Here is a 21,523-nt window from a genome sequence, read left to right as displayed (position 1 = left end):
ATACAATGGATTTTACTTCACTGCCTGTGGGTTGCACTCAGTGTTCCCTGTATGTTTCTAAGTGTGTGTGTGTCTGTGTGGGAAAAAGTGCATTATTGATGCAACCCCGCCAGAGAGAGATGATGCAGATCAAAGTCTGTGATGAGGGAACATGGTGGCCACCCACCACCCAATGACAGAGAGAGGGACATAGAATGAGACAGAGGGAGAGAGAAGAAGGCCATATACCAGCTTCCTTCCTATTCAGCTCCAGCCCTCCCATGATCTCCTCCAACCTGTTTGCTCCCTCCCCTTTCCTCACCCGTCCTCCTCCTCTTGCTGCTTTCTTCTACCTCCAGCAAGCATCCCTGAAATTGCGTCACGAAGACTTGGTTCCAAATTAACAGATTGCAGAGAGTCATGAAGGATAGAAGAGGATATGCGAGGCAGAGAGAGTGGGGGGGGGGGGTCCTGAGTTTCCATGGCGACCGCACAGGACTCCTGCTTCTTGAACGAATGCATGTGTGTCTGTGTGTGCCTATGTGTGTGTGCGCATTCAAGGCTTTCACAGAGGGAGACACCATAAGATATTTTTTTCCTCCTTTTTTCGTTTAGGCAACAAAAGAAGCATTTCTCCTACGTAAAGATGTAATTCGAACGATACGCAAGCGTACACCAACGCGCCATGTTGTGAAACATATTGCCTTCTGACTGTTTCATACTCGTTTCACAGCCAAATAAGGTGTGAAGGGATGACTGGTACATAGTAATTACAACATGCCCTGGTAAGCTTTTAGTCTGCTCCTATCATAAAACGAAGGCTAGAATCCTCACACTACATCCACATAAACAAAAAATCTGGGTATGAAGTCACACCCAGAATCAATCTGAATCTTCAGCTCCAACGCAGGTTTCAGACTCAAAGTAGTAAGTTTTAGAAGATCGGGTGTGATCGAGTGGAACGAACATAAACAAGACGAGGCGCAAAGTCTTTCTGCGGACAATGTGACCTTGACCATGTGGCCTTAAGTAAGAAAAAAGCAGCAGGCCAGGATATAGAGCCTTCAAGTGTGCGGAAATGCCTTTTGCCAGCGTGCTGTGCACTGTTGACTCCTGGGGTTATTTTGATTGGATCATTAACAGGACAGTAACACCTAAGTGCACAGGCTGGGAGTGATGACACAACCCGTCATGTCTCTCTTTTTGTCTCTTGCTTCTCGTTCAGTTTAGTACATGACCTTCATACTACCAGCAGGTAACAGCAGCAGAAAAAGCAGCAGCACAAGTTGCAAGCTGCTGCTAATGCTAAAGTCAAAGCATAGAGCAACAAATCTCCCAAAAATCAAATCCTAAGCAAGATTTAACAGGACTGCATAAATATTGTAGCTAATTTTTTATCTCGGTATAGCACATGTATGTGAGCTCACACATGTGCTGCACATGTACAGATGTTACTGTAGCAAGTCGCTCAGCTCAACATGTCCATTAGTAGCTTTTCTGAACCAAGAGGAGAAACTGGGTCAGAACTGTATGAAAGGGGGCACTTTTCCTCTCTCTGATTCATAAATACATACCACAATGGAAACACACTACAAATGTAGTTCTGCATTAGCCCAGACTTGAATATATCCCCACTGGAGCCCTTAACATCCTATCCTTAAGTCTTTCCATTGTGTTTATGTGTCTGAGTAGCACACTTTGGAGATATCATGTTGCATAGACTGTAGTACATTTATTATAGAGGTACTGAAGAATGCAATCCCACACATTTACACACACACATAGCGTGTTTGATGCCATGAAGGGCCAATGACCTGCTCAGTGGGAGCAGTTTTGGGTTCAGTGACTTTCTCAAGGGTGCTCAGTTACATATTTTTATGGACTGGAAAGAGATCTAATCCCATTGGAATGAAACCATGATTCATGTTAATCAACAAAAACACTTAAAGTGCACAGGCATTGTTAGTAATATTCCATTACTAGGAGCATTAAAACACTTTATTGGATTTAGCGTCAATACCGGTTAACCACACGATCCCTGAACAGAAGTGTCCCTTTATCACTGGGCATTATACTAGTGTTATGGAGAGCATCCTGAATTTTTCAACAAACACAGCCCGGGGTTATCTTGAGCGTGCTGTCTCTAGAGTTTTGGCCCCTGACATCGGCATATCCCGCATACAGATCACCATCACTCCATGAGAACAGCTATTGCACAGTTTGGATGATTATTATGTACATAATAGATTTCTGCAGGCAAGATTAACTTTGAGGTGGTGCAGACTCTTATTTGGAGAATAGTTTGCAACAAAGTGTTCGGGGGTGGATACGGCTACAGCTTTGTGGGGAAACAATGAGCGAAGAGTAACAGAAAACACAAAAGTGACAACAAAGAAAACGACCTTCTGAAAACTGTCTCTCTATCTCCGTGCTACTTCAGTGTCGATGAGACCCCGATGACACAGGATGACAAAACTCAAATCAGTGCTGACTGTTCATACTGAACTCAGATTGACAAGAAGCTCCAGAAATGAAATAAAGTCCTCATGAAAAGGAGGGAAGTTCAACAGCCTGAGTTAGTTACGAGGCGACAATCATGTCTCAACCTTGACGTTCTCTCCTCATGTCTCCCTACTGCAGCTTTATGGAAAGACACAGAAGACCTGCGAGTCTTTGGGCTGGATGTTTGTACAGTGCTGCACCTCCCACACTCAACTCCGAGTGGTTTCAAAGGAACAAGGAGCTGTCACGTTGAGTGTGGGTGGTTATGGAGCTGTCTCCAACTAAAGACTTCTGATTTATGCCTAAAAACAAAACAAAACTACACTGAGCAGACACGGTAAATTCCTGCTGTCATTTCACTTCATTGGAAAAGATGTATAAGCGTAATAGGAGCAACACACCCATGTGACACTTCTCTGTGCAATACTACAGCTGATGTAATACAACTTAGATGCATTAGATAATCAAGAAAATCTAAATCATAGCAAGAGCTCAATAAGATGACTCTAATAAATGCCCATGTTTGTGTTTAGTACTAGCCAAACAACAAATACTGTGTAATTGTAATTACATTTGTGTACAGACGATGTTGCCTAGACTCATTTTGAGCAGATAAATGCAGTGTGATCTCACTACACACAGCCCAATCTGCTTCTCCTCACATTGTTCTCTTGCCTGCAATCAATGACACGTTTGCTTGAATTTACTAATGCAGCATTCTTCATCACAGCAATGCACTGTGGGTCTCATTCAATGCACAATTACTTTTGGCTGGGCAGCAGCCCAGGTGTATGCACAAGCTTGCATATTAATACTGCCACACTTACGGTGTGTTAGTGCTCAACACTGGGATGCAACAAAGTTCTTACCATGCTCCGCAGCTGCACAGTAATCCTACAATCACAATGACAATTATATGGTTGGAAACTCTGCAACCCAAACAGATAGAGCATTGCAAGAAAATGCTGGAGTATCCACTTCACTACTGACAAGAGTGGCATGATGGCATCACAGCCTACCTGCAGGAAGCACACTAATAACGGTTGAGGAATTGTGCACCCACGGCAAGGCAATTAAATATTTTCCAACAACTTTCTCATTGTGATTCACAGTACCATCCATCAACCAGCAGTAGTGATATTTAAACTCTGGGTTGCATATTAGCATAAAGATTCAAGGGATCATATAATACATTTTGAAAACAGAGACAAATACAATCTTCATACACCACAACGTTCACCATATATTATAGCACACCCGTTCAGTGCAGCACTAAAGCCTGGTGCAGGTCGCCATCTAGTGGTTGAACATACTAGGCCAAAAGGAGACAGACTACATACATATTTTTTGTGCAACTTTTACAAAACCTGCACCAAGAAACAAATAACTGAGCCTTCATCTATGTCAAATATGCATGTATTATTACATTCACTCTTTATAGCACCCCTAGGCCTTCATGTTTTTGAAAAGCACTATTCTACTAATTACAAATTATTTTATCTGCACAGGTAAAGACTGCAAGGTTTGCTGTGAACCTTGCAACCAATTCACAGGGTGACCAGATCCCAACAACCTTAATGTGGGACAAAGGGGACATATATCAGCAATGCTGAGCTGTCGTTACATCATTTCAGCTGCTCTTCCGTCTGGTAATAGTTTTTAGGTATACATAGATATGTATATAGAAACCATATATACATAGATATGTAGAAGACGCCCAGACATAGATTGACAAGCCTTCTTTTGAGCAATATCTGACTTTTATTTTTTGCATTTTAGATTTTATTTACTTGGTATATTGGTCAAGATAATACCTTTGGCCTCTCATCCAAGATTTGCTGGCGGATGTCCTTGTGTTTCTCCAGTAGCCTCTCCTGTCTTTTACTCTGGGCGTCTTCCAACTAGAAACACACACACACACACACACACACACACACACACACACACACACACACACACACACACACACACACACACACAGTATAAGGTAATTATATCATAAAGTGAATTTGTCATAAAGTAGATGCAAATTTCAGGCAAATCTTCTCAAATTTGCAAAAAGAGCACCATTTTTCAGTGCTCTAAGTGCTCTGTAACGCCACAGCTCTATCGCTGCTCGCTTACCCGTTTGATATACTGCACCACCTCATTGACAAACGATCTGTTGATCTCTAGCTTCTCTCTGTGGGGAGGATTTATCATCAGTCAAACCAAGCAAGTAGTCAGAGTTTAACTAAATATTTAACATACGGTGACACCTAGTGGTCAAACAATTAAAACACCCAAGCCCAAATAGAAACAGCTTATTAATCCTAATATTTCCAAATACACACTTACTCTTCTGTCATATTCTTGTCTTTGGATTTGGCCTCATTGATTTTCTCTTGCCTTTTCTTGTCCATCTTCTTTTTAAGATCCTTCTTTTCTCTGTTGATGTTAGGACAATTAAAAAAAAATAATGTTGTGATTTCTGTTTGTTTCAGTGAATAAGAGTGCGTGCTGTATCCATCCTTACTTCTCACAGATGTCTCTGAGCTTTTTCAGCTGAGCGCTCTGGCATTCCTCTGCTATACTGGTCAGCTTCTCAACCAACTGGGACGAGAACGAACAGAGAACAAAAAAAATGTGACAGAAAACATCAGCTTTTTAATTAATCGTTTATTTCATAAATAATATATCACTGAAGCGACCGTTGCTGTAGTTCTGATCATAATTAAACAACAATCTCCATTAAGCTTTTTTGTTTTTTAATTCCACGCTTGGACAAACTTTTCTGACACCTGCGCTCTGCTCACTGCACAGGGGTATTGGAGCAGAATACATTCATTTTTTCATGCCACACAAGAGAGCTTGAGCACAGGCAGCAAAACAAAGACTGGAATATTCTACAGGGGGATGACCCAGCAGCATTCATGCTGTGGTTAGTCTGCACTTGCTTTTCTGAGCTTTAGGACAGCTGGAGATTGTCAGCACATTATCCAAAACAAATCAGTGCAAGCTCCTATTTGTGTGTGGGATCTGTTTATCCCAGTTTTACATACAGAACATGCTTGTTTATATTACTGATGTTTATGTGAGAACACAACAGCTGGCAATTATTTATCTGGGGAAAGTGCATAGGAGCGCATGTCCATACGGGCATACAAGCTTAGTATGGAGACAAGTTTCAGAATTGGTGTGATGTCTATAAATAGGCAGCTAACAGGCAGAGCACTTGCAGTCCAAATCTCTCCTTTGGCATTATAAAAACTACAAAATATGCAGCTTCAATTTTCTGATTGAAAAGCACAGAGAGGGTTGTTTTTGTGGCTGATCCCTTTGCATTTGTATTTGTTGGACTTCCCATTAAGAGTGTTTTCATTTATTTGCATTGCCAGGATGAGACGTTATCAGAACGGATGTCCCAACGCTGTGAGTGGCGTGCAAAAAAAAATTTAACAAAAACAAGACTTTTACATCAGAATTCTTCTTCACTAATATGAATTAACGTCTTGTTTTTGCAGAAAAACAGAGCTACACTGTTTAGTTGGTAGGTTACTCAGCCTGTTATGCACTGATCTTGATAGATCACATTATTAAAGCTCACATGCAAAGCTTTCCACTCTCACCTGTGCATTCTGGATACTGCAGCATCAACCTAATTTGCATCACTTAGTACATTAGGTCCTCAATCTCCCATTCATCTATGTGCAGTGTGTATCTACTGATAATTATAAGAAAGGTTGCAAAATTGTTTTGACTGGAATACGTGTGGAATTAACTGAACTAAAGCTTTGTTTGTGCATTCAAATGGCATTTTAAAAGCAGTCCCAGAAAATAATAAAAGGGGGAATGGAGATCAGGGATATCTTATAGAGAATAAAGTGGTGCGTGGTGTCCCTGTAAGAGCATGTGCCAAAATAGTTTTAAAAGTCTGTACATTTGCTCATCTGCAATTAGTGTTATTTATTCGACTCACAGTTCAAATATGTGAACGTGTATGACCTTCTCCTGCCCTCTCTTCACGCATATTTTACTATATCTGGTCAATTCAAAGGATCCCTTGAACGTTGATCAATGGCTCCTTGCACTGAATTATTTCCTTTTCCTTCTGAGCTGAATTAGCAGCTCAAAGGGAAAGAAACCAAAGCTATGAGCCAGGAAAACTTCCTAAACAGTCATTTCCCTTGTAATTTTTCCATTCACATGTTCCTCTGGCAGTGCCAGTGATTCCATCTCAAAGTGTTACACACTGTGTCACCAGAGTATTAAACGATTACGGCTATCAGCCTGTGTGATTTACAGCCAAAAATGACTGCAACACGCAGCGACATCCGCTCTGGGAGCAAATGAAAATTACACAGAACATAATTTTTGTTTTCATCTAAGTTTTATTCAGATCAAGTTGGCCTGAATAATGATGAGAAGTCATAAAGGGGATTACTGTCTTTATTTACAGACTTGGTTTATTCACACAGTATCAGACAGGTCTAGACGAGGGTCTTCTTCACATCTGCACATAATTAATTGTCGGATTTGAGGAGAAGTACCTGCTTGATGTGTTCTCGTTTCTGGTATTTTTCGCTGTAGTATTGCTCCTGGCGAAGTGTGAGGAGCTGCTGTTGCTGCTGTTCCTTCAGTTCGGCCAGTCTCTGGCTGCATTCCTGGTCCAGGTCACACAGCTCTTGATCCAGTGTGGACAGAGATTGTTCAGACCGACTGGACACATGCGTGCAAACACACAAACAAAACATGCACAAGTTAAGATAGATACTTCAATCGCAGCAGAGTATCTTATGCAGTAACTGTTAGAATCATTAGAGCATTACTAATCTATAATGCTCACTTCTGACTCCTAAATTTATTTACATGACCTACTAGATTACCTTTGCATGATGTGGAAAATAATAAAAAATGATTATTTCTCCCGTACTAGGCCTTGGTGCAGCAGCTCAGTTCATCACCTGTCCAAAATGAGCTATTTTACTTCTTTTCCTCCTATTCCCGCCACCCAACTTTGGTGTGGCCATGTTTTGCAAACAGAGGGTTTAACAGCAGGTAGGCTTCTGCACTCACAAAGACTCGTCTCACATTTGCCAAAAGATGAAGAATTTGGGGAAAATATTCTGTGAGCAAATTAATCAGCACTGATGTAAAACAAAGAAAATGTGAACGAAAATCAGGAGAGGAATAATGGGTTCACTTTAAATTTCTGACCACATGTCTGCTGCACATTAAAATATTATTTTCATGCACTTTCTCAGGAAGTGATGGTAAAAACTTAGATGTTAGGTGTTTGAAGTTATTTATAACACAAAGAAAGACCGGGCAGGTGGAGTCTGTGATATAGACACTTGTTCTGGACATGAACATGCCTGAAACTTGGAGGAAGTCTTATGCAACATTAAAATTCTATGAACAGCTCAGCAACTAATACCTGTGTTTGCTTTTAACTAGTACTGTATGCACTCCACTGTGGTGTGGCATATTGAGTTTGCATGTACTTTTTTACATAGTTTAACAGAATCATTATCACCTCATAAAATATGTAAAAAGCTTCTGTGGTATTTACAGTAAGATGTGTGCACAACAACATGTGTGGTTATTTTGTAAGTTTCAGTCTATTTCTGCGGTTTAGGACTTACATGAAAATTTTCAATACAATTCACAAAATAGCACTATTAAAATTAAAATGTGGAATATAGTCAGAAATCTGCACTTTTGACACAGGTTGAATCAGAGGCTCATCAGGGCTGTGCCACTGACTCCACACTTCTCTATAGTGTTGTGGTTAACAAATTTGCCTGACAAGCAAAAGATCCTCAGTTTGATCCCAGGAGAGAAACAAATCCCTTTAGAGATGTGTCAGGAAGAAAATGAAAATCTTCCAAATCAAACATGCGGAGCAACCTGCTCTGGGAGCAAAGTAGCTTTTATGTTGGAAAAAAGAGCTTGTTACTAATTGTATTTTTGGTTGAAACACAACACTGAGTCTACATGGGAGCTGGTATAGGAAAAAAGTGCAAGTAACTTTATTCTTCTTAACTGCATGGATGTGTTTTAGTGGATTTCTTTTAAAGACACAGAGCAGGAGGGGACGACTTCAAAAACAAAAAGAAGGCAAATAAAAGTAAAACTGAACACTAGAAAAGGAGGCCACCTACCTTTTCTTACCATCTCTTTTATGGCTCTTTTGCAGGGCAGAGCGCCGACGCTGATGCTGGCTCTGCAGCTCCGACACACGAGCCTGGTGCTCCTTGATCAGCTCGCTGGTCTTGCGGTGGTGTTTCCGAACCAGCTCCTTCATCTCCTTGTACTGCTTTCTCTGCTCCCGAACGAAGCCCTTCTGTTGCTTCAGCTCCTCCACTGTCTGAGCCTCCAGTTCTAAATACAAGAGAAAGGTCAAGGGAAAAGATTTCTAATGAAAAAATTATAAACTACTGTACAACAAACTTTTATATGTTTACTACACTGTTTCCCATCGCTAAAGACGGCCATAATAGTAAAGTGCTGTTACTCTGCAAAAGCAACCATGAATAATTAATCTTGAACAAAGAAATATGACCTTAATATGGGCAACACAGGGATTTATTATCTTGCAAATCAAGTCAAAAGGTCTAATAAATACTTAATTTTGATAAGAAGTGATTTCAAATAAAGATAGGAACAGAGATCAGTAAAATCACTATAGATCTAGCAATCAGAAGCTCACCCGTGAGAACACTCTGGATGATGTCTTCAGTCTTCACTGATGGTTTTAATGAGCCTGTTCAGAATTCACAGGATCAGTTAAAGTGGGAGTAAAGTCAGTAAACTGGGTACAAACAGCGATATCTATATTAATCTAATGCATTGTTATATATATTAAATCAAGTCAGACAGTAAGAAAAAAATAATATTCCCCAAGATTATATCAAAGATTTACTTATTCAAATAATTAGTTAGAAACTAAATGTACATTAATCAAATACATTTAGTTTGACCAGATTCCATTAAATTTAAGATTGTTCGTATATACCACAATGATATGAAAAATGTACAAAATTACTCAAAGTCAGCCTTTCAGGCATGAATATCTTTTTGACTGTGGATGTGTAGCGATGATGATGATAATGAAGGCAGGTACGCTGTTTTAGTACCTGCAGGCTGAGGCTGGTGGCTGACCAGTGACTGAGGTTTGGGGGGAGTGGGTGTGTGGCTCAGTCCGTTCTCAGCGGGCGTTATCCTCTGATCCTTTGATTCTGAGGGGGCATCACTTAATGTCTCCACCTGTGCATCATATGAAACATTCAGGATTAAGCAAATGCAAAGTAAAACTACTGCAGAACAACTTAAATCCCAAATATCATTTAAATCAGGCATGTTTCCATTTTGCAGAATTATACTTCCAAACTTCTTCATATGAAGTACACTATAAAAAAGAAGAAAACAAAAAACCAGACGCTTGAGTCTAACAGTAGGAGTAATTCCTTCCTTTGCACCTGTATTCAGAACTCACTTGTTGGCCCTGTTGTGTCGTGCAGCTTAGTTTGTAGACATAGCTTTGGTAACCCACTCTCAGCATGGTTTCCTGTGCTGAGGCGCAGCAGATCTTAATTTCCCGTCGGCCTGCCTGAATGTCGGCCTATACGCTCTTATCTCTGAAAGGTTAATGCAATTTTAAATGATCTAGTTTTTTTGTCATGCTAACCGAATGTTTCCCTTTTTTCTCCCCTCTGCTCTCTACACTTATCTCCCCACACTGTGCTCCGCGCTCCACGCTCTGCCTCTTTCGGTCACTGTTTCCATGGTCACAGCATGATACAGCTCTCTGTTGGCCATTCTCGTGGGTAATCATATCAGCTGGCAGAACAGATCAAAGAAGCCCTTCAGGAACAACCCTGCTCTCCGGTTCGCTTTTCCTAATAACCCCAGATAACTCCGTCCTGCCTAGTCTGTCATCCTAAATTTATCCTCACTCCAGTCTTAGAAATCATCTCTCCTCAGTAATTAAGTCTGTGTCTGTTACCTGATACACTGGCACCTACATTACTCGTGCTCGTCTCCATTGAGTAAATTCAAACAGTCCCCTACTTGCAAATGAACAACTTCAGTAAAACCCTGTTTCCTCCCTTTGCTGCACTGTTGCTGACCCTGTTAGTCTGAGTTGTCTGTGATCTAATATTTCCTTGGTTGTCACTTTGAAACAAAGCAAAAAAATAAATAAATCACATTTTCTGAAGCAGCAGAATTCTGAGCTTCTTGCCATTTAAGTTGTTTTCAAACTGGAGCCTGTACTAAAATTTAAGCTTACTGCTGACTCTAGTTTAACTGTGTGATTGCCTATACTGCGTGTATATACTGTGCATCGTTGGTCACTACGTGCTTTAATGTGTGAAGTAGATTGTACTGTTATTGCCTGGGGCAGGGTTAAAGTGAGAAATACCATCTTTGTAAACAAAGTTTAGTTGCATTTTTGCAAAAAAAAAGAAAAGAAACAAAAATATTTTAAACGTGCAATGTTTTAAACAGTAGTCTTGGTCTTTGGTGATTCTTTTGTATGAAACCATTGTCAGGGCTGTGTAAGTCTGCACTTCAATCACATCTCATGACACAGTCAAGCAAAGTACACTAAAATTTAAATTTTTGTTAAGTGTTCCTGGTTAGGAGCGAAAGATAAAACATTACAGCATACAAAGTGCAATCTTAATAGACTGATAATACGATAAAATAATAACATTAACACAGCTAAGGTGAGTGTAGATAGGCTTTATAGTAGGAGACTTACAATTAAGACACTAGTTAGAGGTCAGGTACACTGCAAAGCGATCACAGCTCCCTAGTACTACAGGCCCTTCGCCCCTCAGTCTACTCAGCCTCATGACACAGTCTCACACATCAGGACTTTCCATTCATGTGGAATTGTGGGTTTGTGGGTGACTTCGTAACTTAAAATAGACTGTGATGGTGTACAGAGGCAAAATGACAAAAACTGTGTCTCTGTCCAACTACCTAAGGACCTGACGGTAAACTCCACTGACTTCTGAGCATCTTTTTAAACAACCTCTGTATTTATGTAAGCTTAAAGTGTCACCCCACCACTATTTATCTATCACAGGTTTTATCTGTATTTCAATTTTGAAATTATTTTCATCAGCACTGTAGGAAGTATTCCAGTGCTTTACTGTTGCTCTTTTACTTGAGTCACAATACATCACAACATCATTCAAAACACTGTAAACAACAGTTAAACACACAGACCTGCATTTAAGATATTATTTGGGTAAAACTATATAGATACTGTTAGGATTTCATGTACTTTAAGGCTGGCCTTTTTCTTAAAAACATCAGGCATAAAATAAAGCATCCCCTGAGAATCAGTGGTAATATACGCAGGGGTGATTTGTGATATCTAGCAGATCGATGCCATATTAGACTTGATGCTGCTGCAATGACGCTATAGCAGTGGTTGGAAATACAGTCTCTCATGGGTGACCAAGAAACAAAAACTGTTCCAAACAAAGTCTGCTGATAGTATCTGTGTGAACTTGTGGTGCTGTGCTTAATAATCCATCATTTTATTCACTAGTGCTATTAGATGGCTGTGGGTTTCAAAGCACTTGCGATGGTATTAAAAAGCCTTTGACGCTTTTCTCTTTCTAAATTGTTTCTGCTCTCTTTATCTTCTCACCTTCCCCATGATATATTTTGACTTCTTAACCAGATTCTTCCTCATAATGAGGAGAGTGCCCATCTGGATGAGGGACCGCTCATCTCATCAGCCACTGATTATTGGCCTCAAAGCTTTTTACGCATGAACACAAAGAATACAGAGGAGAGACACATGTTGGATGACCTGTGATGCAGAGAGAACTACAAACACACACACACACACACACACACACACACACACACACACACACACACACACACACACACACCTCTTTGTCACCCTCCTCCTCCCCTCCCTCTTCCAAGGTGAGAGCAGCCAGCTGATTGGCTCTTTGCTCCATCAGGTTGACATAGCGGATTGGATTGGACAAGGCTTCAATGACGTCTGAGGACAGGGAAGAAAAGAGTGATGATGAAAAAACCACATTTCTTTTTCTGTTTTTCTTCTTTCTTGCGATCACCTGACTTACCTGCAAATGTGTCTGGGACATAGTCCTTTACTTCAACATACACAAACAGAGCAGGTAACGTCAAGGACTGGTTCTTCTCATTCCTCAGACTGATGTAGTGATAGCCTGCAAGGTTTGGGTTAGATTTTAATTCTATCATTCCAGAAACAACAGTTTTACATCAAAGCAAAGAACAGCTGGACCGATACTGGATTGTTAAGACTGATACAGATATCTGGTAATGAAACAATATTTTTTCATTTCTTTCACAGACATGAAATATGCACAGATTTCCCTAAAACTGTTACATGTAATTATTTATAAGTCCCTACTGAGACAATAATGGCAATGCAGTTTAAATAAATCTTGTTCTATTGTCACAACAAGTCGTGCATTACTTGCTCCAAACAAAGTGCCAACGTGGAAGCTGTAGAGTGGCCTTTGGTCGAGCAACTATGCAATATCAACAGTCATAACATGGTTGGTTCTTTTTAAATTTGCATCTATCAGCTGTTCTAAAATCAGATACTGATATATCAGTCAACAGCTGATGTCGGCATACCAACAAATCAGGGCAGAAATATCGGTCAGGCTCTAGAGCAAAGCAAAGCTTATGCAAATGTTCATGATTTATCAAACTGTATTATAAATATATAAAGTCTAATATAAGTTATTTTTTTTGATATTGACCAAACGCCAACCTATGTGTGAAATTATGCTGAATAAGTGCAAAGTTTTGTCACCTGGACGGATGGCTGACACAGGAATGATGCGGTGTCCGATAAACTTTCCTCCTTCCTCAAACACTGCTATCCTCAGTGATGCTAGCGTGGGCAGGACAACCTAAGAATAATATTATGAATGGGAATAAAACACACAAATTGTTTTTACTGTTATATTATTAACTGGAAGCAGATGGTCAAGATTAATGCAGCCAACCTTTTTTTTTTAACAGTGGCTTTGCTGCTTAAATCCATAGGTATAAACTGAATATGAATGCGTTAGCGCTTTAATTATCTAAAGATGTCAAAATGGAAATTAAATGACACCCCAGGTTTTTTTTCAAGCTTTATGACATATAGCCATTACAGCTACCTATCAATATCTGCATATTGATAGCCACAGTAGTCAAATCCCTTGACTGAATAAGTAGATAAGTTCAAAGGGATGAAAAAGGATTGATGGACTGTACATCAAGAACACTGCATATACAGTCTATGATTGGAATTAATGTTACCACTGCGTGTGTACAAGGCCATAGTTTCACCTTCTTAAAAACAATGGCTTCCTCTTCCCAGACAGGGTTGATGGCATTGCCCTGAGAGGTCTTGGTCTTGAATGCTTTTCTCTTTGTGTCCACTGGTAAACCAAACATGTCGATCTCCACGTATGTGCCCACTTTCTTATCTGACAGGAACTGGCCTGAGATGATCTGGAAGGAAAAATTTAATTATACAGAGAGAAAGCTACACACACACACACACGTACACACACAAAACACAAACATAAACACACCTTCACAGACAGTGTGTTGGCTACTATCCCATCCACTGTGCTCTCGGTAAATGGGTCAAAGTGCTTATCCGGCCGTCTCATAAACTCTGGTTTCAGTCTGTAGCCACATTTCCCATTGTATTCATACATGCCCAGGTTGAGCTGCATTGATAAATCTGTGGGGTGAGGATAGGAACATATTTAAACCTGGATAATGACATAAAAGTGAGAGTGTTTTAGTTTATTCTTCAGTTTGAAGGAATGTGTTTTGGGCTTCCCTCTCACCAATAGTCTGGAAATTGAGAGCCACCAGCTGACAGCCTGCGTTCCAGAACAGCTGAGGGTTGTAGTTGGATGAATCCACTCGAGTGCCTTTAGGGTAGATCCTGCTCAGCTGCAGCTTGTTGTATCTGAACAGAGCTTGTTAAGGGCAAGACTGCATGACCTGCATCTGAAAATACTTTCTAAGTGATGCTACTAAACATCTGCTGGGATTACTACTCCAAAATCACTCACAAACAACATAATCCACAAAAGCAAGTTAAGGAAAAAGCTAAAAGGAACACACTCAGCCTTTGTCTACTATGAAGGGGTAAAATGAGGCTGAAATAACAGGCTATTCTTCAGTTCATCTATGCTTGAAACACCTATGCTCATCTACTCTGAGCTTTTCACCCATCAGCTCCAAAAAATGAGCCCAGACACTCTCAGAAGAAGTTCATTTATTCTCGTGTAACTTTCGATCACTACCAACAGCTCATGACGTTCTCGACACCACAACAGATATAACTATCCCTCTCCTCTATCGCTGCACTTGTGAGAAAGACCTCGAGATACTTGGAGTCCCCCACTTGAGGCAACAACTCTTTCCTCACCCAGCTGAGAACCATGGCATCAGACACTGAAGCACAAATTCTTATCTTAGCAAGGACAGAAAGAGAGATGCTTCGGTATAACCATAGGGATACTCCACAAACTCTACAGGAGATTTGGTCAGCTGCTCTAAAGCTTTGGTCTCGACAAAGGATGACATCTGGTAGCTTCGATTGATCTCTGTGGGTTGAGAGTGGTATAAAATTGTCAGCTTATTTAACAGCGATCTGTTTGTTGCTGCACATTCAGTATTCATTGTTGTTACTGACTTTTGGAAGCCTCAAAGCTGTTAAATTTGACAGGTTGGATGTAGATGACCAAGTTGGACATTTCCTCTGTAGCGAATGCCTCACTGCCTGCTGTGCCCTACACATGGAAGCACACATATTAAAAAACGTACAAATACAAAGCAGCAGAAACGTTACCAAAAAAGTCTGTTAGAATCCTTCTGCAAAGGTTTTATTGATTTTGGAGACACACAATTTGGAGACATGATCATACACTAGAGGACAACTTCAGCACATATAGGCTAAACAGTCTGTTTCCATTATAACCAGGATTTGAACTGATGGCTGTCACCTGCAAGATACCCACCTCATCCATTGATCCCTTTTTACAGTCATCATCATCATCATCTTCGTCCTCGCTTTCGGCCTCCACTTCACCTAGAACGCATGGCACAGACAGGATAGCAGAGAAATGCATGAAACAAAGCTGAAACGAGTGTAAATTGAGTTTTTATTTCTGCCAAATCAATGCAAACGTTGCACAAACACGAACGGAGCCGTCTGTCTTTAAATGGTCTTCATTTACAGCCCACGACTGCCTCCATTACATTTAAAACAGCGACACAAGTAAGGCTCATGCTGGCAGGTCCTAATTTATTGGCGCTCGTAGACAGAGGAAATGAATTTCAATATTGTTTTGGTTGAGCTGACCCAGCCTCTGCACCCACATAATGAGAGATCTGCTTAAGATTTCCCACTGAATCGGAGGTCGCACTGACAGAGGAAATTGATTTTAACGGTGTAATTGTCTGACCTATAGCTTCTGTGCCAGCCTAATGAGGGCTCTACTAAAGATTTAAGTCTCCATCTGAGGTCATGGACTCACCAATAGACTTTCTGCCCTGTGGTCTCAGTGTAAGCTCAGTACCATCAGAGGGCTGTGTGGAGTCTGCCACTTCCTCTTTGGTGGAACCTGCGATTTAAAAACAAAGCACTCACTGAAGATCATCCTCATATTTTTCAGTTCAAAGTTTACTGTTTAGTTTACTCAGTAAATCATCTTAAAAAAAAAGAAGGTTATTTTACAACATGTATACCAGTTAAAAAGGACTCCTGACTGTTAACTTGTACTGCTTACTTTCCAACACCAGGGGGCAGTGTGTTTTAGCCTAAGAAGAACTTAAGGCTCAACAACCAGGGCAGACTAAAGGTGACATGTTGCTTGGTCCAGTGGAATATGTAGATGGATGTTAAATAAATAGACAAAACAATATATGTTTGGCCACTGCCTGCCACCACAGCTCCAGTTTGCTTCATATTGATTTTCCCAGACTCTGGACCCTGGTGTTTTTAAGATGATGGTGGTGAGAACAGTCTAACATGTCAGTCCATGTTAGACTTAAATGATTCAAATAATTTCCATACTTATCAGGATAGAAGTGATTGATTACAGGACCATGGATATCCAGCAAAATGTGTCCTAGACTCTCACTGTGGGGGCCATGGGTTCATGTTTCTCCATTCATTTCTCACTCATTTGTAACAACCAAATGATACACATAACATAACTACAGCCAATCACACAGCAGCAACTTGATACATTTAGGCATATAGATATGGCCAAGATGACATTTTGAAGTTCAAAATGAGCATCAAAAAAATGATTTAAATGACTCTGAACTTGGGTCGGACAGGCTAGTCTGAGCATTTCAAAAAATGCTGATCTACTGGGATTTTCCTACAAAACCATCTCTAGGGTTTATGAAGAATCCATATTCATCAAAACATTCATTGACCCAGGTTGTCTTGAACATGTCTACATGCATCAAAGCACTGAGTTGCTGCTAAAAAGAGTAAATATCCAGTCAGCGGCAGCTCTCCGGGAGGAAATGTCATGTTGATGCTAGACGTCAGAGGAGAATGGACAGACTGCTTCATGGTGATTGGAAGGTGTCAGTAACACCGTCATAACCAAGGTATGCAGATGAGCATCTCTGAACAAGAAACACATCGACCCTTAAAGCTGATGGACAGCAACACACACACCGCACACATCTTATCAGCCAAGAACAGGAAACTGAGGCTACAATTCACACGGCCTCGCCAAAAGTGTACAGGAGAAGATTTGAGTTTCGATTTTTTCTTGTGGCTGTCAGCTGGTAGAGTCAGAATTTGGCATAAACAACATGAAAGCATGGATCCAGACTACTTTGTATCAACGGTTCAGGCTGGGGGTGTAATGCTGTGGGGGATATTTTTTGGCATACTTTGAGATCCCTTAGCACCAAAGCTGACCTGGTGCTGTTGCGAGTGCGTATGTAGTACACAACTGAAAAGGCAAACGTATGAACAAATAGGACTGATATTAGGCAGTTACAGCAAAAAGCAGAGAGCATTTTATACATACACACTCACACACAACTGGCCAGAGTTTAAGATGCCCCGGTTTAAATGTATAATGCCTGCAGGGAGTGCATGCAACAGCCAATAATACCTTCAACTGATGGAGAGGGCCATGAAAGTGATGAATGTTAAACAATAGCACTGTTTTGCTCCAGTGATTCAGTTTCTGGACGGCACAGAGCTCTTGGTCCACAGTACAGAGGGACCCAGATGGTTAGGCTAGCTTTTACACATCTGAAATATCATAACTCAGTGAGCCCATTGTGATTTGATGGCTTTGTTAGTAGAATTTGTGTGTGTGTGTGTGTGTGTGTGTGTGCGTGCGTGTGTATTATATTAAAGGTGCAGTACCTGCGCTTGGGGAGGAGGGCTCACACACGCTGGAAGAATCACTGCAGGTGTTAGAAACCTGCTCAGAGAGTTTTTTCTTTGCACTTCCACTTGTCTTGTGGTGTTTCTTTTTGTTTTTCACCAAGATCTTTCCCATCAGCTCCATCGGGCTGGGCAACGGCACGCCAGACTCCAACTAGAGGGAATGTGGAAGGAGAAAGATGCAGTTATAGATGAATGAAAGGTGCTTTCCTACATTAATAATTTCAGATATATTGGATGATGAGAGAACATGAGTTATTTTTCCTGATTAAAATTGTAAATATAAATTTGAGCAAGAGCAAATGCTCCAAAATGCTAATTTATGGGTAAAGATTGCTACAGTGCAATCACAGTTAAGCTGTCTTTTTCTCTTTTTTTGACAAACTAGCTAATTACCAGATGAAAACACTAAAGTTGTTTACTGGAGTGTTCCACTTAAAATGTAAATTTGTGGCTATTACTCTTTTCAAATCCTCTAAGGAAGAGTTCGCTAGATGCAGCTGGTTAGTAAAAAATGACTGTTTCTGCTGTGAGTGTTATAAACTCGGCTGATGTTATAGCGGAAAAATTCTACGCTTGCAACACCTTAATCAGCTTCCTGCAAGGAAACTAAACATTAAACACAAACGCACGTTCTCTCAAATGAGCTGGACAGAAAGTCGCTACATCTCCAATTTATTTATGGGATACGCTGCTTTTGGATCACAGTGTTTAGGGATAATAATATTTCACTAATGAGCAATTCAGTGGTGCAGAATAAACACACGCACATGCTCAAACTGCTGTGTTTACAACATATCAACTATAAACATAACCTCACTTAAACATATCAAACTTTTACTTGAGCAACTTGAGAATCAAGAGCAACAAAACAGTGATTCATACACCAACTAACGCCAAGATTTTCCTTCTTGTGACCTATTTTCCGCACATGTCTATCTACGCTCTGCTAATGTTGCTGCGGGGGAAATCTTACGACAAAGATTAGCCATCCTGTTTGCATTCACTTCACTGACAGTTACCAGGGAGGAAAAGCAAAATTGGATGGGGCAAGTAATCCTGATTGCACTCAAATGCACCGCACAAAGCCTAATGAAATAAACTCAATCAAGGTTTTCCCCCCCCAAATGTCGAAAACAATTACGCTCAGCTGTGATAAGAAAGTGAAAAGTTCCATTTGGCCACCCTTAACCACTTTCAAGCCTCAGTATCATACTAGTGGTAAAGTGAGAAAGTATTTCCTTGTTTTGTTGCTTCATACGGCGTATCTGCTCCACGATATTTCAGAGCAACGGTTGTGACGTTTAATAAGCTAGATTCAACTGTTTCAAGTTTTCAGTCCAGTCCTTGTCCCTAAACCATTTTCAGTATTTTGCTTGTTACGTTCATTTGTTATAAGACATATGACTATACGACAATTTCACATTACATAAACAGAAATTGTTCAATGAAGGGAATAGTCTTAGCATTTTGTTCCAAGTGCATGCTGGGTATGATAAGAGTATCTGGTCTGGATGTAACATAAGAAAGGGAAGCAAGTTTTTTTTTGAATTGGGTCAAATTGTTCTTCAAAATTTAAGCAAATGTTTTAAAATTTCCTCAAAATGTGTAAATTTACTATTAATACTCAAAGTGCTTTTTTCCAATAATACTTTCAGGGAAGTACAACTTTGTTAATAAGTATCTTTACACTGAGGGACTGTGAGTCTTAAATCTTTTAAAAAATGTTGCTTTCTTTTTAACAGGGGATGAACTGTTAAATGTTCGGGTCTATATGTTCAAACAATGTGAGCAGAAGGCGGAGAGGAGTGCTGCATGTCCCGCAAGCGCATGTTAGAGGAAGTAATTAAGTCTTTGTTATGTAAAAGTGTTTTAACTTCAGTTATTGGGATATGGTTATTTATTTTACTCGCCTCCTTACAGCTCCGACAGTTTATAACTTTTGCATCCACATTATTCTCAATCTGGCCTCCTTATGTGTGCTCGTATATCTCCCCTTGCCAGTTATAGTCTGTCTGCAGCTTAAAACTAAGCCCCAACAAGATTAAACAAACCGCAAGACAAATTGTTTAATTCCTTCAAATATTTCATATATTTTACGCAGTTACAATGAAAATGTTTTTCGCCAACACAGTCATTGTCAGCATAGTGAGAGAAGCAAGAAAACAAACGATGAATCAAGCTTTCAAACTGTTTTGTTTTTACTTTGAAAATAAAAGAAAATCACCAGTCGTCATTGTGGGACGCGATTGACAGTTTTGTAAAGTGGAGATGGAGTAGGAGCGCAAGTTTCTAAGAAAACTTTAATCCTCTTAATTCTCACTCTAGGTTGAGCTGGATTTCATCTAGCTGTATTACCCTATCTGCCCCGGTCCCTGTGGGCTTATCAGGCTGATATCCCTTTCGATACGCTGTATACACAGCTGACTCCATGCCAGATGGGAGTGACTGTCATTGCTCTCACCTTTCCTAGTTTGTACATGCTCAGTGGTAGAACGCTCATTCCTCAATGGCACTTTCTCTTTCCATCTTTCTAAATTCTCCCTTGGTGTCTGTCTCCTCATATCTCTCCCCTTCTCCTTCCCTCTGCCACTCCATTCAAAAGGCTTCTCCCTGATAATACTTCAATGTCAAATCCAGTCAGAAGGCTGTAATTCTCAGCGGGCTGTGACTCTGGCAGGCAGCAGTGCTGAAGGAGCTCCCTGCGTGTGTGAGATAATTCTGCATCTTACTGCTGCTGGGAACTTTAGCTGCTCCACAGTGTTGTGCCAAAGGGAATAACGTCATCCCAGGAGAATGACGCGAGAGGAGTAAGCGGTACATTAAAGTACATATATGTGCAGAACTGTTTGCGAGGCATGTTTTCACGTACGCACTGTGAGAAGTGCCTAAAAGTCCTTGCGAGAGTTTGTGTGCAAGTGTCTACATTTGCCTCACGTAAGAGCCTGCGTCATTACACACAAAGACGCCTTGGGGGGGGGGAAAGAAGTTTGGCCACAAAGGGACAATGGAAGCTTTTAACTGGTAGTCATGGCAACAGAGGAAAGGCCTGTCTGAGATAAAGGACTGCCAAGAAAAGCCACGTTTAGATTACAGCGGAAAATGCTTCCTTTTAATCTTAAACGGCTTTTGTTTGCAGTCTCTGCTGTGATAACACAGACGTGATAGGGAGGAATAAGCACGATTGCGGGATGATTCGTTAAAAGTTAGCTTCCATGGCTATGTGCGTGTTTAAGAGAAAGTGAAAGTGGCTGAGGCTTCAATGAAAAACAACAGCAGCCGGATATTTTGCCAGGTGCCAAAGGTCACATGGTGTTATGTGTGAGAAAGAGAAAGAAAACAAAAAGAAAGAAAAACAGAGACACATATATACTAGGGGTGCAACGATACACAAAATTCACGGTTCGGTTCGACACTTTGGTGTCACGGTTCAATATTTTTTCGATACAAAAAAATGTTCATGCTTTTTTAATTTGTCATTTATTAAAATTATAAATATATATTTTAACTCAAAAGTACAGTTTTTAAATTTAATGTTGCTGAAACAACAAAGTAATAAAAAAAAAATCTATCTGATCGAGAAATCACTCATCT

The 21,523-nt window shown here is 40.4% G+C and overlaps 1 protein-coding gene across 3 annotated transcripts in view; it reads right to left on the bottom strand.

Moving 5' to 3' along the window:
- plcb1l (phospholipase C beta 1-like) overlaps positions 1-21,523 on the bottom strand; it is a 125,630-nt gene that overhangs the window by 9,254 nt on the left and 94,853 nt on the right. Inside the window, exons 14-33 of one of the 3 annotated variants that reach the window (XM_026142759.1) lie at positions 17,909-18,083; positions 16,041-16,127; positions 15,522-15,592; positions 15,197-15,293; positions 15,023-15,107; positions 14,340-14,464; positions 14,076-14,230; positions 13,828-13,992; positions 13,304-13,403; positions 12,582-12,686; positions 12,381-12,496; positions 9,600-9,729; positions 9,173-9,226; positions 8,625-8,844; positions 7,011-7,179; positions 4,997-5,073; positions 4,819-4,908; positions 4,606-4,663; positions 4,296-4,382; positions 3,351-3,375 (exon numbers count right to left, since the gene is read on the bottom strand). In XM_026142759.1, coding sequence (XP_025998544.1) covers positions 3,351-3,375; positions 4,296-4,382; positions 4,606-4,663; positions 4,819-4,908; positions 4,997-5,073; positions 7,011-7,179; positions 8,625-8,844; positions 9,173-9,226; positions 9,600-9,729; positions 12,381-12,496; positions 12,582-12,686; positions 13,304-13,403; positions 13,828-13,992; positions 14,076-14,230; positions 14,340-14,464; positions 15,023-15,107; positions 15,197-15,293; positions 15,522-15,592; positions 16,041-16,127; positions 17,909-18,083 — 2,191 coding nt within the window. Of the gene's footprint in view, positions 1-3,350; positions 3,376-4,295; positions 4,383-4,605; positions 4,664-4,818; positions 4,909-4,996; positions 5,074-7,010; positions 7,180-8,624; positions 8,845-9,172; positions 9,227-9,599; positions 9,730-12,380; positions 12,497-12,581; positions 12,687-13,303; positions 13,404-13,827; positions 13,993-14,075; positions 14,231-14,339; positions 14,465-15,022; positions 15,108-15,196; positions 15,294-15,521; positions 15,593-16,040; positions 16,128-17,908; positions 18,084-21,523 lie in introns of those variants that run through there. The other 2 variants (XM_026142760.1, XM_026142761.1) reach the window with 2 other exon arrangements.

This window comes from Astatotilapia calliptera, chromosome 15 (assembly GCF_900246225.1).
Source record: "Astatotilapia calliptera chromosome 15, fAstCal1.2, whole genome shotgun sequence".
In the NCBI taxonomy this organism is placed as follows: domain Eukaryota; kingdom Metazoa; phylum Chordata; class Actinopteri; order Cichliformes; family Cichlidae; genus Astatotilapia; species Astatotilapia calliptera.
The sequence above is the reverse complement of the archived record's forward strand: the minus strand, read 5'-3'. Positions and strand labels throughout refer to the sequence as shown.